At 44.1% G+C, this 15,200-nt stretch overlaps 1 protein-coding gene across 1 annotated transcript in view; it reads right to left on the bottom strand.

Annotated features, from left to right (window-relative positions):
• LOC112233554 (histone-lysine N-methyltransferase 2C) overlaps nucleotides 1-15,200 on the bottom strand; it is a 232,636-nt gene that overhangs the window by 46,134 nt on the left and 171,302 nt on the right. Inside the window, exons 24-28 of the mRNA XM_042308451.1 lie at nucleotides 14,406-14,525; nucleotides 14,134-14,261; nucleotides 8,543-8,750; nucleotides 5,426-5,530; nucleotides 3,350-3,490 (exon numbers count right to left, since the gene is read on the bottom strand). Coding sequence (XP_042164385.1) covers nucleotides 3,350-3,490; nucleotides 5,426-5,530; nucleotides 8,543-8,750; nucleotides 14,134-14,261; nucleotides 14,406-14,525 — 702 coding nt within the window. The remainder of the gene's footprint in view (nucleotides 1-3,349; nucleotides 3,491-5,425; nucleotides 5,531-8,542; nucleotides 8,751-14,133; nucleotides 14,262-14,405; nucleotides 14,526-15,200) is intronic.

Raw genomic sequence — 15,200 nt, forward strand, 5'->3', positions numbered from 1 at the left:
GATAGATAGATAGATAGATAGATAGATAGATAGATAGATAGATAGATAGATAGATAGATAGATAGATATACACACACACTTCTCAAAAAAATAAAGGGAACACTTAAACAACACAATGTAACTCCAAGTCAATCATACTTCTGTGAAATCAAACTGTCCACTTAGGAAGCAACACTGCGTGACAATAAATTTCACATGCTGTTGTGCAAATGGAATAGACAACAGGTGGAAATTATAGGCAATTAGCAAGACACCCCCAATAAAGAAGTGGTTCTGCAGGTGGGGACCACAGACCACTTCTCAGTTCCTATGCTTCCTGGCTGATGTTTTGGTCACTTTTGAATGCTGGCGGTGCTTTCACTCTAGTGGTAGCATGAGACGGAGTCTACAACCCACACAAGTGGCTCAGGTAGTGCAGCTCCTCCAGGATGGCACATCAATGCGAGCTGTGGCAAGAAGGTTTGCTGTGTCTGTCAGCGTAGTGTCCAGAGCATGGAGGCGCTACCAGGAGACAGGCCAGTACATCAGGAGACGTGGAGGAGGCCATTCGAGGGCAACAACCCAGCAGCAGGACCGCTACCTCCGCCTTTGTGCAAGGAGGAGCAGGAGGAGCACTGCCAGAGCCCTGCAAAATGACCTCCAGCAGGCCACAAATGTGCATGTGTCTGCTCAAACGGTCAGAAACAGACTCCATGAGGGTGGTATGAGGGCCCAATGTCCACAGGTGGGGGTTGTGCTTACAGCCCAACACCGTGCAGGACGTTTGGCATTTGCCAGAGAACACCAAGATTGGAAAATTCACCACTGGCACCCTGTGCTCTTCACAGATGACAGTAGGTTCACACTGAGCACGTGACAGAGTCTGGAGACGCCGTGGAGAACGTTCTGCTGCCTGCAACATCCTCCAGCATGACCGGTTTGGCAGTGGGTCAGTCATGGTGTGGGGCATTTCTTTGGGGGGCCGCACAGTCCTCCATGTGCTCGCCAGAGGTAGCCTGACTGCGATTAGGTACCGAGATGATATCCTCAGACCCCTTGTGAGACCATATGCTGGTGCGGTTGGCCCTGGGTTCCTCCTAATGCAAGACAATGCTAGACCTCATGTGGCTGGAGTGTGTCAGCAGTTCCTGCAAGAGGGAGGCATTGATGCTATGGACTGGCCCGTCCATCCCCAGACCTGAATCCAATTGAGCACATCTGGGACATCATGTCTCGCTCCATCCACCAACGCCACGTTGCACCACAGACTGTCCAGGAGTTGGCGGATGCTTTAGTCCAGGTCTGGGAGGAGATCCCTCAGGAGACCATCCGCCACCTCATCAGGAGCATGCCCAGGCATTGTAGGGAGGGCCATACACACTACTGAGCCTCCTTTTGACTTGTTTTAAGGACATTACATCAAAGTTGGATCAGCCTGTAGTGTGGTTTTCCACTTTAATTTTGAGTGTGACTCCAAATCCAGACCTCCATGGTTTGATAAATTTGATTTCCATTGATAATTTTTGTGTGATTTTGTTGTCAGCACATTCAACTATGTAAAGAAAAAAGTATTTAATAAGAATATTTCATTCATTCAGATCTAGGATGTGTTATTTTAGTGTTCCCTTTATTTTTTTGAGCAGTGTATGTAGATGTGTATGTGTGTATATATCATCTCAGCAAAAAAAGAAATGTCCTCTCACTGTCAACTTAACATGAGTAAATATTTGTATGAACATAACAAGATTCAACAACTGAGACATAAACCGAACAACTTCTACAGACATGTGACTAACAGAAATGGAATAATGTGTCCCTGAACAAAGGGGGGTTCAAAATCAAAAAGTAACTGTATCTGTTGTGGCAACCAGCTGCATTAAGTACTGCAGTGCATCTCCTCCTCATGGACTGTACCAGATTTGCCACTCTTCTACCAAGGCATCTGCAAGTTTCCGGACATTTCTGGGGGGAATGGCCCTAGCGCTCACCCCTGATCCAACAGGTCCCAGACGTGTTCAATGGGATTGAGATCCGGCCTCTTCGCTGACCATGGCAGAACACTGACATTCCTGTCTTGCAGGAAATCACGAGCAGTATGGCTGGTGGCGAATCCGACCATCACCCCTGGTGAGACAAAACAGCGACTCGTCAGTGAAGAGCAGTGACGGTGGCTTTGTGCCCATAGGCGACGTTGTTGCCGGTGATGTCTGGTGAGAACCTGCCTTACAACAGGCCTACAAGCCCTCAGTCCAGCCTCTCTCAGCTGATTGCGGACAGTTTGAGCACTGATGGAGGGATTCTGGGCTAACTTGGGCAGTTGTTGTTGCCATCCTGTACCTGTCCCGCAGGTGTGATGTTAGGATGTACCAATCCTGCGCAGGTGTTGTTACACGTGGTCTCCGCCACTGCGAGAACAATCAGCTGTCCGTCCTGTCTCCCTGTAGTGCTGTCTTAGGTGTCTCACAGTACGGACATTGCAATGGCCACATCTGCAGTCCTCATGCCTCCTTGCAGCATGCCTAAGGCACAGTCACAGATGAGTAGGGACCCTGGGCATCTTTCTTTTGGTGTTTTTCAGAGTCAGTAGAAAGACCTCTTTGTATCCTAAGTTTTCATAACTGTGACCTAAATTGCCTACCGTCTGTAAGCTGTTAGTGTCTTAACAACCGTTACACAGGTGCATGCTCATTAATTGTTTGTTTCATTGAACAAGCATGGGAAACAGTGTTTAAACCCTTTACAATTAAGATCTGTGAAGTTATTTGGATTTTTACAAAGTAACTTTGAAAGACAGGTTCCTGACAAAGGGACAAGGGATAAATCTCTGCCAAGAAAACAGGGTAGACCTCCCTATTTGTCAACACTTAACTTTGCGGGAACATCAGCTAAACTGAGCAAATATTATTTACTTAGCGTTCCATGATTTTGTAATCTGGCATTTGATTCGACCACCATGGCTTCTATATACACTGCAGTTGCTCCATGTGATGGATACTGTACAGTGCATATGCAACTCTAGGAAGACATACTTATTTTTCCATTCTTGACTTTTAGGGGCAGTTTCGCCGACACAGATTAAGCGTAGTTCTGCCTAAAAGTGCTTTCAATGGAGATTGTTCTTTGCTAATGCTTTAGTCCAGGACTAGGCTTAATCTGCATCTAGGAAACCAACCCTGAATCCATGTACTGATGTTGACCAGGGAAACCAGGTGGTGTGCAACTCTCTGGCCAATTATACATCAATACATCAGTGAGTGGGAGGAGAAAACAGACACTGAAGCCCTGGAGATTTACACCTCTGCTCTTCAACAATGACACCGATTAAGCAGCACATCCAGTAGACAGTTAAAATTCAACATGGCCGTCTTACCATCTGCAACCATCTTGTCCAGTTCTGGGCTCAGGATGACATCCAGAGGCTCCTCCTGTAGAGCCCTGGGCCCCCGGCCTGCAGAGCCCTGACAGGACCCAATGGGATCATCAGAGATGGGGGCCAGACCAGCCAGACCAGCTAGGGGATGGCAGAAAAGGTCAAAAGGATGGTGAGGGGAGGTTGGTCACACAGGCGCACACATCCACACAGTCCACTTTTATGTTAAAAATCAACACACTAGCCCCCCCCCGCCAACTAACCCCCCTAAAAACTGGAAGCTGTCACACCAAAGAGTTGAATGGCAATTTATTTTAGAACTGTGTCTGAGTGCTGGGTATTGGAGGAAGAAATAAAAAGAGAAAGAGGAGAGAGAGAAAGCGAGGAGAAAGAGGAAGAGAGGAGAAGGAGAGAGAGCTGATCATTCATGTCATGGTTGTAAAATAAGCTCTCCATGCATTTTCTTCCCCTAACAAAATTTTCCAAGAATAGCAATAAACTAATTTGTGTTGCCTGCTCGACAGAGTGGAAAGAGGTTTGGGGGGGGTTCTTAAAAAATAGTCACACTACTTTCATCATCGTTCCGATCCTGCCCACATTCGAATACACGAGGGCTTAATCAATGAAAAAAGTTATGGAAGATTGCAATGATTAATCATCATAACCGCTGTCTAACATCAGAGGGGGTCGGAGGTTCATGCACATTTTACTGTGGCGCACACTCGACTAGTTTGCCATGTTGTTTTTTTGTCGGAAGAAGCTACTTTGCGTGTGACCTTAAATGAACTGGATATAAAGGAAGAGATGCATTGAGACCACAGATACTGCATATGGCCTGAAAGGAAAGAATAAAGGCTAAAGTAACTTATTGTTTTTATAAAACTAGTCATCTGCTTCAGGGCATTCAGGCATTCTCGTAAGACACAGTTTGTTCTTAAATAATCTCTCAGACAAATAGAAGGGTGGAAAATGAAAATCATTATACAACACTGCAAAACTGGATAGATAAAATATGTTTCACAGACTCAAGGCGACAGAGAAAAAAGGAAACCTTGCCGGCTCAATAAATAAAATACTCATTGGTAACTGCTCCATGGAATGCAAGAACTGTGAGACATTCAGTTCAAACTTTGTTACATTGTATGACTAGAGGAAGCTCCCTTTTTAACCCACACAACTTAAACTCAGCTGTGGTGAAGAGGTAGTAAACACTAAAACATATCAAATGAAACCAACTGAATTACATAAAAACAACATTTGTGAAAAAAAAAATTTTTTTAATGGGCACCTCTAATATTTGTTTCGCCCAATACCACTGAACAGTCCATAGACATGCAGATTGGTGCGTGGTTAGTAACACCGCAGTAGTTAGTCAAAGAGACTGGACAGTGCTACAGCGTGAGAAAGGAGTGGGGTGCACAGACCACAGATCAAGAGAGAAGGAAGGATATGCAAATGCAGTGAGCAGGCCCAGAGTGGGAGAAGTGGAGGGAGGGGGCAGCTCTACTCCTAAGAGGCCAGATGGGCCCGAGGACTTCTCTTACCAAAAGGAGAAGGAGGGCTGTCGACCTGGAAAGGGCATAAATCAAGACCTACAGGAACCCAAAACCAGATTATTATAAACTGAGGGGGAGAAAAGCAGGTGTAATAAAATGCTAATGCTATTGATACTACTTGAAGCAGCTCAATGTGATGCCACACCATTTCGTCATAGTTGTGACAATATCAACAACCATAACACGTCCTAGCACAGACCTGGGTTTGAATAGTATTGGTTCTCTTTCAAATATGCAGGCATCAAGACAGGCCTTTCAAGTAAACTGTTCGAAAGCAAAAATAATGCACACAGACAGAAGGGTCGGCCAGAGTAGGCACTGCAAACCAAGAGTATTATTCAATGTGCAATACAATACAAGTGAAGGAAAATGCCAAATCATAAGTAAAGATGCAACAGAGAAATTCCATAGGTGTTTGTGTATGGCGTTGACCTTGTTAGTGACAGGAAGAGTGCGTATTTGAGTGGGCAGAGGAGACAGGAAGTGGAGGCTGCCATTTTGGAGGAGGGGAGGGGTCTACCTGAGTCATTCCCCTGCTTCACCAGATCATCCGACAGCATTCCCAGGAGATCTGCATCCGTGCTCAGGACTTCCGGAAGGTCCACTAAGGGATCCTCGGAATTGGCTGGAGAAGGAGATGATATACATACCCCATAATGACAAAGCGAAAACAGGGTTTTAGAATTTTTTGCATTCGTATTAAAAATAAAAACATCAATACCTTATTAACATAAGTATTCAGACCCTTTGCTATAAGACTCGAAAATGAGCTAAGGTGCATCCTGTTTCCATTGATTATCCTTGATGTTTCTACAACTTGATTGAAGTCCACCTGTGGTGAATTCAATTGATTGGACATGATTTGGAAAGGCAGTGCATATCAGAGCAAAAATCAAGCCATGAGGTCAAAGGAATTGTCTGTCGAGCTCTGAGATAGGATTGTGTCGAGGCACAGATCTGGGGAAGGGTACCAAAACATTTCTGTAGCATTGAAAGTCTCCAAGAACACTGTGGCCTCCAAGCTCTTCATAGAGCTTGGCGCCCAGCCAAACTGAGCAATCGGAGGAGGGCGGCCTTGGTCAGGGAGGCTACCAAGAACACGATGGTCACTCTGACAGAGCTCCAGAGTTCCTCTGTGGAGATGGGAGAACCTTCTAGAAGGACAACCATCTCTGCAGCACTCCACCAATCAGGCCTTTATGGTAGAGTGGCCAGACGGATGTCCCTCAGTAAAAGGCACAAGACAGGCACCTAAAGGACTCTCAAACCATGAGAAACAAGATTCTCTGGTCTGATGAAACCAAGATTGAACTATTTGGTTTGAATGCCAAGTGTCACGTTTGGAGTAAACCTGGCGCCATCCCTATTGTGAAGCATGGTGGTGGGAGCATCATGCTGTGGGGATGTTTTCAGCAGCAGAGACTGGGAGACTAGTCAGGAGAGGGAAAGATGAACGGAGCAAAGTACAGAGAGATCCTTGATGAAAACCTGCTCCAGAGTGCTCAGGACCTCAGTCTGGGGTGAAGGTTCACCTTCCAACAGGACAACGACCCTAAGCATAGAGCCAAGACAACGCAGGAGTGGCTTCGGGACAAGTCTCTGAATGTCCTTGAGTGGTCCAGCCAGAGTAAGGACTTGAACACAATAGAACATCTCTGGAGAGACTTGAAAATAGCTGTGCAGCAATGCTCCCCATCCAACCTGACAGAGTTTGAGAGGCTCTACAGAGAAGAATGGGAGAAATGACATGTGTGCAAAGGTGGTTGTAATCGCTGCCAAAGGTGCTTCAACAAAGTACTGAGTAAAGGATCTGAACACTTCTGTAAATGTGATTTGTTATACATTTGTACAAATTAAAAGTTTCTTTGTCATTATGGGGTATAAATTGATGAGAAAAAAACAACAATTTAATCAATTTTGGAATAAGGCTGTAACGTAACATTTGGAAAAAGTGAAGGGGTCTGAATACTTTCCATACAGTGCTGTATATAGGCATACAGTATATGGTTTCCTAAATATCTAAGAGAACTAACACTGTCCAAGGACCATATTCAAACTAAAAGCTGGTGAATGTCTTCAAAACAAGCAAATCCGAGTGATTAGTGTGCTTCCCTCTGCAACAAATGACGGCAGGTAGCCTCGTGGTTAGAATCCCCGACCTGACAAGGTAAAAATCTGTCGTTCTGCCCCTGAACAAGGCAGTTAACCCACTGTTCCTAGGCCGTCATTGAAAATAAGAACAACTTCTTAACTGACTTGCCTAGTTAAATAAAAGTGAAATAAAAATGTCCAAAGAGGGAATTTAGCAGAGTGGACAAGTGGGAGGGCAAATTGCGTTCTGAAGGATACTAGAGCAGGGGTCTTCAACGTTTTCAGGCATGAGAGCTACTTTTAAAACATGTCGCAAGCTCCTCATCTTTGGATAGCTTTCAAATAGGCACATTCTACTTCTACCCTGCAACTCTTCCCCGGGTCCTTGGTGTCAATATAATGGTTAATAAACAGTATTTGGCATGACAGGGCCCATAACATTTTATTTTGTATTTTCCCAAAATCTGTATTGACAAAGAAACCGATTTGAAGACAACAGGTAATGACATCACTGTGCACCAATGATATGACCACTGTTTCGTTGATTGACTGAATTTTAACCCAATGACCACTGATCGTCTTGAAATCTAGCTGGGTAGATAGCCAATGAGCTGAGGTAAACAGCAATATGTAATGGTTATTTGTTGGAAGACCAACCCATGTAGTAAACTCCGGCGTAAAGAGAGCCATTCGCTATTGAAGTTTTATACCGGAAGGAGCAACACATATTACGCACAGCATTATTTTGGTAAACACACAGATTCAGCTGTTTATATATCAATCAGTATGGCGACTAAGTCAGGGAAAGCTAAATCTAAGTCTAGATATACAGATGTACACACAATTTTTGAATAAATTGATCGGGAAAGTGAGACCGAGATTGTTGTAGGACGATTCATTTAGCGATTCCCAAGTGGAGGAATATTTTTGGAACGGAGAGGACATTGTTTTGGACTGGTAAGTTCTTCTCATGCTAATGTCCTATGCGTGTTCCCAGTAGGCAACTTGCAGCACTTTTCATAGCGTGTTGGAGTAGAGTGTAAATGACTGTATATGTGGAAAAGATGACTTAAGATGAGCAGACATGATTGAAGGTTGATGGGGGATGGTGGAATAAACTTGATGGGGGATGGTGGAATAAACTTGATGGGGGATGGTGGATGAAACCATGTGAATTTACAACTTTTCACAACAAAAAACCTTGGGGAAAAACTTAAGGGAAATAGTACTATTCATCTAGAGGAGGAGGGGGACCCAAACTAATACAAGGCCACTTTTTTTACATTCTGAGTTTGTTAGAAAGATGGCATTGAGACTGGGTTGATTGAGAGTCCATTCTGTATAAAAGAGAAAGCAAAAAAACATAATCGGAGAAACACATTTTCTCTGAATGTAGAATAAAATTAACTTTTAGGAGAGGAGAGTCAACATGACAGCTCACCTCTTAGGAAGAACCTCTGTGTGTGTGTGTGAGAATGCGTCGGTGTGTGTGTAAGACAGGGAAAGTGACAGCTCGAGAAAGTGTGCAAGAGAGATGTGAACATACGCAGTCCTCCTCCTTTGGTGGAGATGGGTATGGTGGTCGAGGTAGCACTGAGCAGCGGGTCTGAGGAGGGGTCCAGAAAGCTGGCGTTGACGCTGCGGGGTTTGGTCTCTGCATGGGCCCCTGAGATCTCACAGAGCCCTGTGGTTACCAGGCCCGCCTGCCTACTCTGCTTGCTCTTGTCCAGCAGCTCCTTTCCAAAGAAAGCCTCCTGGTAACATACCACACAGTCAATGAGAAAGTGACCATGAGATACAGAGAACACATTCAGCAACACAACACACATCTTTCACACCCAAAATACATGACATGAAGCAAGTTAGTCTCTTTGGCTATGGCAGCAAAGGCAGCCTAATTCTTCTCTTTTGCAATTAATTGGTCTTTGGACAAATCAGATCAAATCTTCTGCCGAGAATTGGGATGCCAGTATAAACGCAGCCCTGGAGACAGAAGGTGGAATCCAGTTATGAATTCTAGATTTGAATGGAAATTAATAAGGGTTCAGTTCATAGTAATTCAACTCAAATACAGTATTTGAAAATACAATGCATACTGAACATTAATTAAGTAAAGCTACTAATAAACCAAAGGCTTTACAGGCTACGCTACTGCTAACCCAATAATTATTTGAATGGGTCTCCAGGCCCAGATTCCAGTGTGTTTTGTGTTTGTATTTTTTTTCTTCTCAGTGTTGCAGCCCTCTATAGGCCCTAGTGTTATCCAGACACACACAGAAATAGTGAGGTGTGTATACAGTTGAAGTCAGAAGTTTAACCAGGGCAAGGTGACCGGAAACATGACTGAATACAAACAGTAGAGAGACAATGTAGAGTCACAATTCAACGGCTCAGACAAGAGGTATGTGGCAAGGTCTACAGTCAATCACGGATTACAAAAAGAAAACCAGCCCTGTCACGGACCAGGATGTCTTGCTCCCAGGCAGACTAAATAACTTTTTTGCCCGTTTTGAGGACAATATAGTGACACGGCCCGCAAACAAAACCTGCGGACTCTCCTAAAACATTTAAACGTGTTAACCCTCGCAAGGCTGCAGGCCCAGACGGCATCCACAGCCGCGTCCTCAGAGCATGCGCAGACCAGCTGGCTGGTGTGTTTATGGACATATTCAATCAATCCTTATCCCAGTCTGCTGTTCCCACATGCTTCAAGAGGGCCACCATTGTCCCTGTTCCCAAGAAAGCTAAGGTAACTGAGCTAAACGACTACCACCCCGTAGCACTCACTTCCGTCATCATGAAGTGCTTTGAGAGACTAGTCAAGGACCATATCACCTCCACCCTACCTGACACCCTAGAGCCACTCCAATTTGCTTAACGCCCAAATAGGTCCACAGACGACGCAATCTCAACCACACTGCCCTAACCCATCTGGACAAGAGGAATACCTATGTGAGAATGCTGTTCATCGACGACAGCTCGGCATTTAACACCATAGTACCCTCCAAACTCGTCATCAAGCTCCAGACCCTGGGTCTCGACCCCGCCCTGTGCAACTGGGTACTGGACTTCCTGACGGGCCGCCCCCCAGGTGGTGAGGGTAGGTAACAACATCTCCACCCCGCTGATCCTCAACACTGGGGCCCCAAAAGGGTGCGTTCTGAGCCCTCTCCTGTACTCCCTGTTCACCCACGACTGCGTGGCCATGCACGCCTCCAACTCAATCATCAAGTTTGTGGACGACACTACAGTGGTAGGCTTGATTATCAACAACGACGAGATGGCCTACAGGGAGGAGGTGAGGGCCCTCGGAGTGTGGTTTCAGGAAAATGACCTCACACTCAACGTCAACAAAACAAAGGAGATGATTGTGGACTTCAAGAAACAGCAGAGGGAGCACCCCCCTATCCACATCTATGGGACAGTAGTGGAGAGGGTAGTAAGTTTTAAGTTCCTCGGCGTACACATCACGAACAAACTGAATTGTTCCACCCACACAGACAGCGTCGTGAAGAAGGCGAAGCAGCGCCTCTTCAACCTCAGGAGGCTGAAGAAATTCGGCTTGTCACCAAAAGCACTCACAAACTTCAACAGATGCATAATCGAGAGCATCCTGTCGGGCTGTATCACCGCCTGGTACGACAACTGCTCCGCCCACAACCGTAAGGCTCTCCAGAGGGTAGTGAGGTCTGCACAACGCATCACCAGGGGCAAACTACCTGCCCTCCAGGACACCTACACCACCCGATGTCACAGGAAGGCCATAAAAATCATCAAGGACAACAACCACCCGAGCCACTGCCAGTTCACCCCGCTATCATCCAGAAGGCGAGGTCAGTACAGGTACATCAAAGCAGGGACCGAGAGACTGAAAAACAGCTTCTATCTCAAGGCAATCAGACTGAAAAACAGCTTCTATCTCAAGGCAATCAGACTGTTAAACAGCCACCACTAACATTCAGTGGCTGCTGCCAACACACTGACTCAACTCCAGCCACTTTAATAATGGGGATTGATGGAAATTGATGTAAAATATATCACTAGCCACTTTAAACAATGCTACTTAATATAATGTTTACATACCCAACATTTCTCATCTCATATGTATATACTGTACTCTATATCATCTACTGCATCTTTATGTAATACATGTATCACTAGCCACTTTAAACTATGCCACTTTGTTTACATACACTACTCATCATTTTGGCGGCAGGGTAGCCTAGTGGTTAGAGCGTTGGACTAGTAACTGGAAGGTTGCAAGTTCAAACCCCCGAGCTGACAAGGTACAAATCTGTCGTTCTGCCCCTGAACAGGCAGTTATATCCACTGTTTCTAGGCCGTCATTGAAAATAAGAATTTGTTCTTAACTGACTTGCCTAGTTAAATAAAGGTTAAAAAAATGTTTTTATATACTGTACTCGATACCATCTACTGCATCCTGCCTATGCCGTTCTGTACTATTACTCATTCATTTATCTTTATGTACATATTCTTTATCCCTTTACACTTGTGTATATAAGGTAGTAGTTTTGGAATTGTTAGGTTAGATTACTCATTGGTTATTACTGCATTGTCGGAACTAGAAGCACAAGCATTTCGCTACGCTCGCATTAACATCTGCTAACCATGTGTATGTGACAAATAAATTTGATTTGAAGTTTACATACACCTTAGCCAAATGGATTTAAACTCAGTATTTCACAATCCTTGACATTTAATCCTAGTAAAAATTCCCTGTTTTAGGTCAGTTAGGATCAACACTTTATTTTAAGAATGTGAAATATATACCTTGACTCCAATACCTTGATGTCTTGAATATGTCTTCAATATGTCCACAATTTTCCTGCCTCATGATGGCATCTATTTTGTGAAGTGCACGAGTCCCTCCTGCAGCAAAGCAACTCCTAACATGATGCTGCCACTCCAGTGCTTCACGGTTGGTTTTTCTTCGGCTTGCAAGCCTCCCCATTTTTACTACAAACATAACAATGGTCATTATTGCCAAACCGTTATATTTTTTGCTTCATCAGTTGCAAACTGTAGTCTGGCTTTTTTATGGCGGTTTTGGAGCAGTGGCTTCTTCCTTACTGAGCAGCCTTTCAGGCTATGTCGATATAGGACTCGTTTTACTGTGGATATAGATACTTTTGTACCGGTTTCCTCCAGCATCTTCACAAGGTCCTTTGCTGTTGTTCTGGGATTGATATGCACTTTTCGCACCAAAGTATGTTCATCTCTAGGAGACAGAGCACTTCTCTTTCCTGAGCGGTATTGATGGCTGCGTGGTCCCATGGCGTTTATACTTGCATACTATTGTTTGTACAGATGAACATGGTGCCTTCAGGGATTTGGAAATTGCTCAAAAGGATGAACCAAGCCTGTGGAGGTTAACAATTTTTTTTCTGAGGTCTGATTTCTTTAGAGTTTCCCATAATGTCAAGCAAAGAGGCACTGAGTTTGAAGGTAGGCCTTGAAATACATCTACCTGGTACACCTCCAATTGACACAAATTATGTCAATTAGCCTATCAGAAGCTCCTAAAGCCATGACATAATTTTCTGGAATTTTCCAAGCTGTTTAAAGGTACAGTCAACTTAGTGTTTGTAAACTTCTGACCCACTGGAATTGTGATACAGTGAATTATACGTCAAATAATCTGTCTGTAAACAATTGTTGGAAAAATGACTTGTGTCATGTACAAAGTAGGTGTCCTAACCGACCTGTCAAAACTATAGTTTGTTAATTAACAAAAAATGTGTGGAGTGGTTGAAAAACGAGTTAATGACTCCAACCTAAGTGTATGTAAACTTCCGACTTCAACTGTATCTAGATTCCTACTGTACAGTGACCAACTGGAATCTAATGTGACATGGCAAGAGCTACATGCATGCATTCTCTAGAGAGAGGCCTGGTTACATAGAAGCAGAGAAACACACAACACCATATAAAGATGCAACCATATGAAGTCAACTCATAGTTCCACAAAAATAGAAAGTTGACTCGAATCACTGATATAGCAACTAGAATCACTGATATAGCAACTCTTTTTGTAAAAACCTAGTGGCTGTACAAATAAATGTCTTGGATAGAATGTGATTCCGATATGAGAATTGCCCTAAACCTGTACAAAGCCATACAAATAAACAGACATTGGTAGACACAACCTCACAGAAAGCCTGAAGTCAGTGGCGACACGTTGTACCGCTGGCTGGGCCGCTACGTGTTTAAGTCACTAGTGCTTCCAACATGTCTAACGGCTCCAAAACTATCAATGTGACTGCTCCCTGCTGTGGTAAAACATTAAAAAAGCTAATGTGCCGGGTATTTAAATAATTGATTAAAGTCATTCCTCTGGTGAGGAACTTTAAATAAAAATTTTAAGCGCAGCGTACAAGAAAGCCCAAAGTGACAGCTGGTGCGCTTAACGCATGACTGCTCCCCCGAACCCTGAACATGCCGGGTCTTTTAAAGGTGTGGCGTGGCACAGAGGGGGCAACGTCTCTCCGAGAGGACTTTCGCTTCAGGGATTTTTTTAAATATCATGACGGTAATACATCTGAGAAGGGGGCAACATGCAACTTATGAAGTGCTGGTTGAAATGGGTGGTGAAAGAAAGTTGCTACTGGTAAAATGCTTGGTAGATGTCTTTTAGAATATGCACTATTCTAATGTGGTACAAGAACATGATTTGGGACAATGACGTATTTGCTAAAATGGTTCATACAGATGTGGGATTTTAAATTTGATCAGTATTATTGCAGCAACAGAATCATGCCACAACAATTTTAAAGTTTAGTCCATAATGTTGCTTGATTGGTAGTTAGGCTACATGAAACTGGCAATACTGTTAATATAACCAACTGTGTGTTAGTGCAAGTTTTCAGTTAATTTATGTAAATCATGAAGCTCATCTGCATTGCAGGAAATTCTCAGCAACAGAAGTGTGATCAAATTAAGATCCTACATCTGTACAAAGACAATCAAGCACCTCAGTGTGATTAGGTGATTTTATGCATATTGTACCGGTGACCTTTTCCTATAAATCGATCAATAAGACAGTGTATGATAACAGAATCAAAATGAACATTTTAGACCAATACTGATATCATTAGTGTATATGTGACTGAAAGTCACCTGCAGGTACGAAGGGAACTCCTCTTCCAGTTTGGTTCTCTTTTTGCGGTATCTTTTCTTGACCTTCTCCAGACATTCAGACACCGGTGGGGTCTCCTCCGCTTGAGTACTCTCCGTCTTGTTCCACCCTGCAACACACAGACAGGAGGTCACAACCTCAAAGGAACAGTCAGGGAAACGCCTTATTACTGGGTTAAGTGTTGGATTTGATAGTCCGCCTGGAGTGTCAGATGGGTGGGACTTGCACTTTAGGGACTATTCCATTTGCTTACCTTCCTCTTTGCACATTGAGTTCTCAGGTAACGATCCTGTTGAGTATTTCCTGGATAGGGATCGCTTGGCTTTCCCTTGTCCCGTCCTGCTTCTCTGGCGGACCATAAACCCTCCAATACCTTGCCGGGAGACAAGTGGGAGGGAAGAGATATATGACAGCAATTTATGTCACCGGGGCCCTAATTATGTCAGACAGATGAGGGTCTTTCAGTCCAATCTCTGGCATTAATCTTAATTACTCAGTGACCTATGAGCACAGAGCCTGAGGGGAGATGTGAGTGAGCGAGAGACTTTCACTCTGGTCAATACACAATGACAGAGTGCATGAGTGAGAGACCAAGTCGCTTGGGATAAAAGTGTCTGCTAAATGGCATATTATTATATTATATATTAAAATGTGTGAGAGAGCAAACGTAAGAGAGTGAGTGTGTAAGAGTGTTTGGGGAACTTATCTCCTAGCCACTAGACCTGAGAGACTGTGAGAGAGAAAGAAGGGAGCATTTCGGGTGAGCCTATTTCTGGATAGCTTTGGTACTGAGAGAGAAGCCCCTATGGTCTGGAAGCAGACAAACAGAGCCTTCCAGCCTTCCTTAAGCTGCCTCAGTGCAAGAGAGGGGAGACTTCATGATTTATGTGCAGGGAAAAGAGAGGAAACAGCCGTTTGAATTCAGAGTTGCCAGGATACCACCCCCTTATGAGAAGTCCAACTCAGAGCATTCAATGGATAACCAACTCTCGTCATCTGTGCTAAATAAGAACACCAAGATATGAGATGTTATTACCACCAGTAAGGC

The sequence above is a fragment of the Oncorhynchus tshawytscha genome, linkage group LG29 (assembly GCF_018296145.1).
Source record: "Oncorhynchus tshawytscha isolate Ot180627B linkage group LG29, Otsh_v2.0, whole genome shotgun sequence".
NCBI lineage: Eukaryota > Metazoa > Chordata > Actinopteri > Salmoniformes > Salmonidae > Oncorhynchus > Oncorhynchus tshawytscha.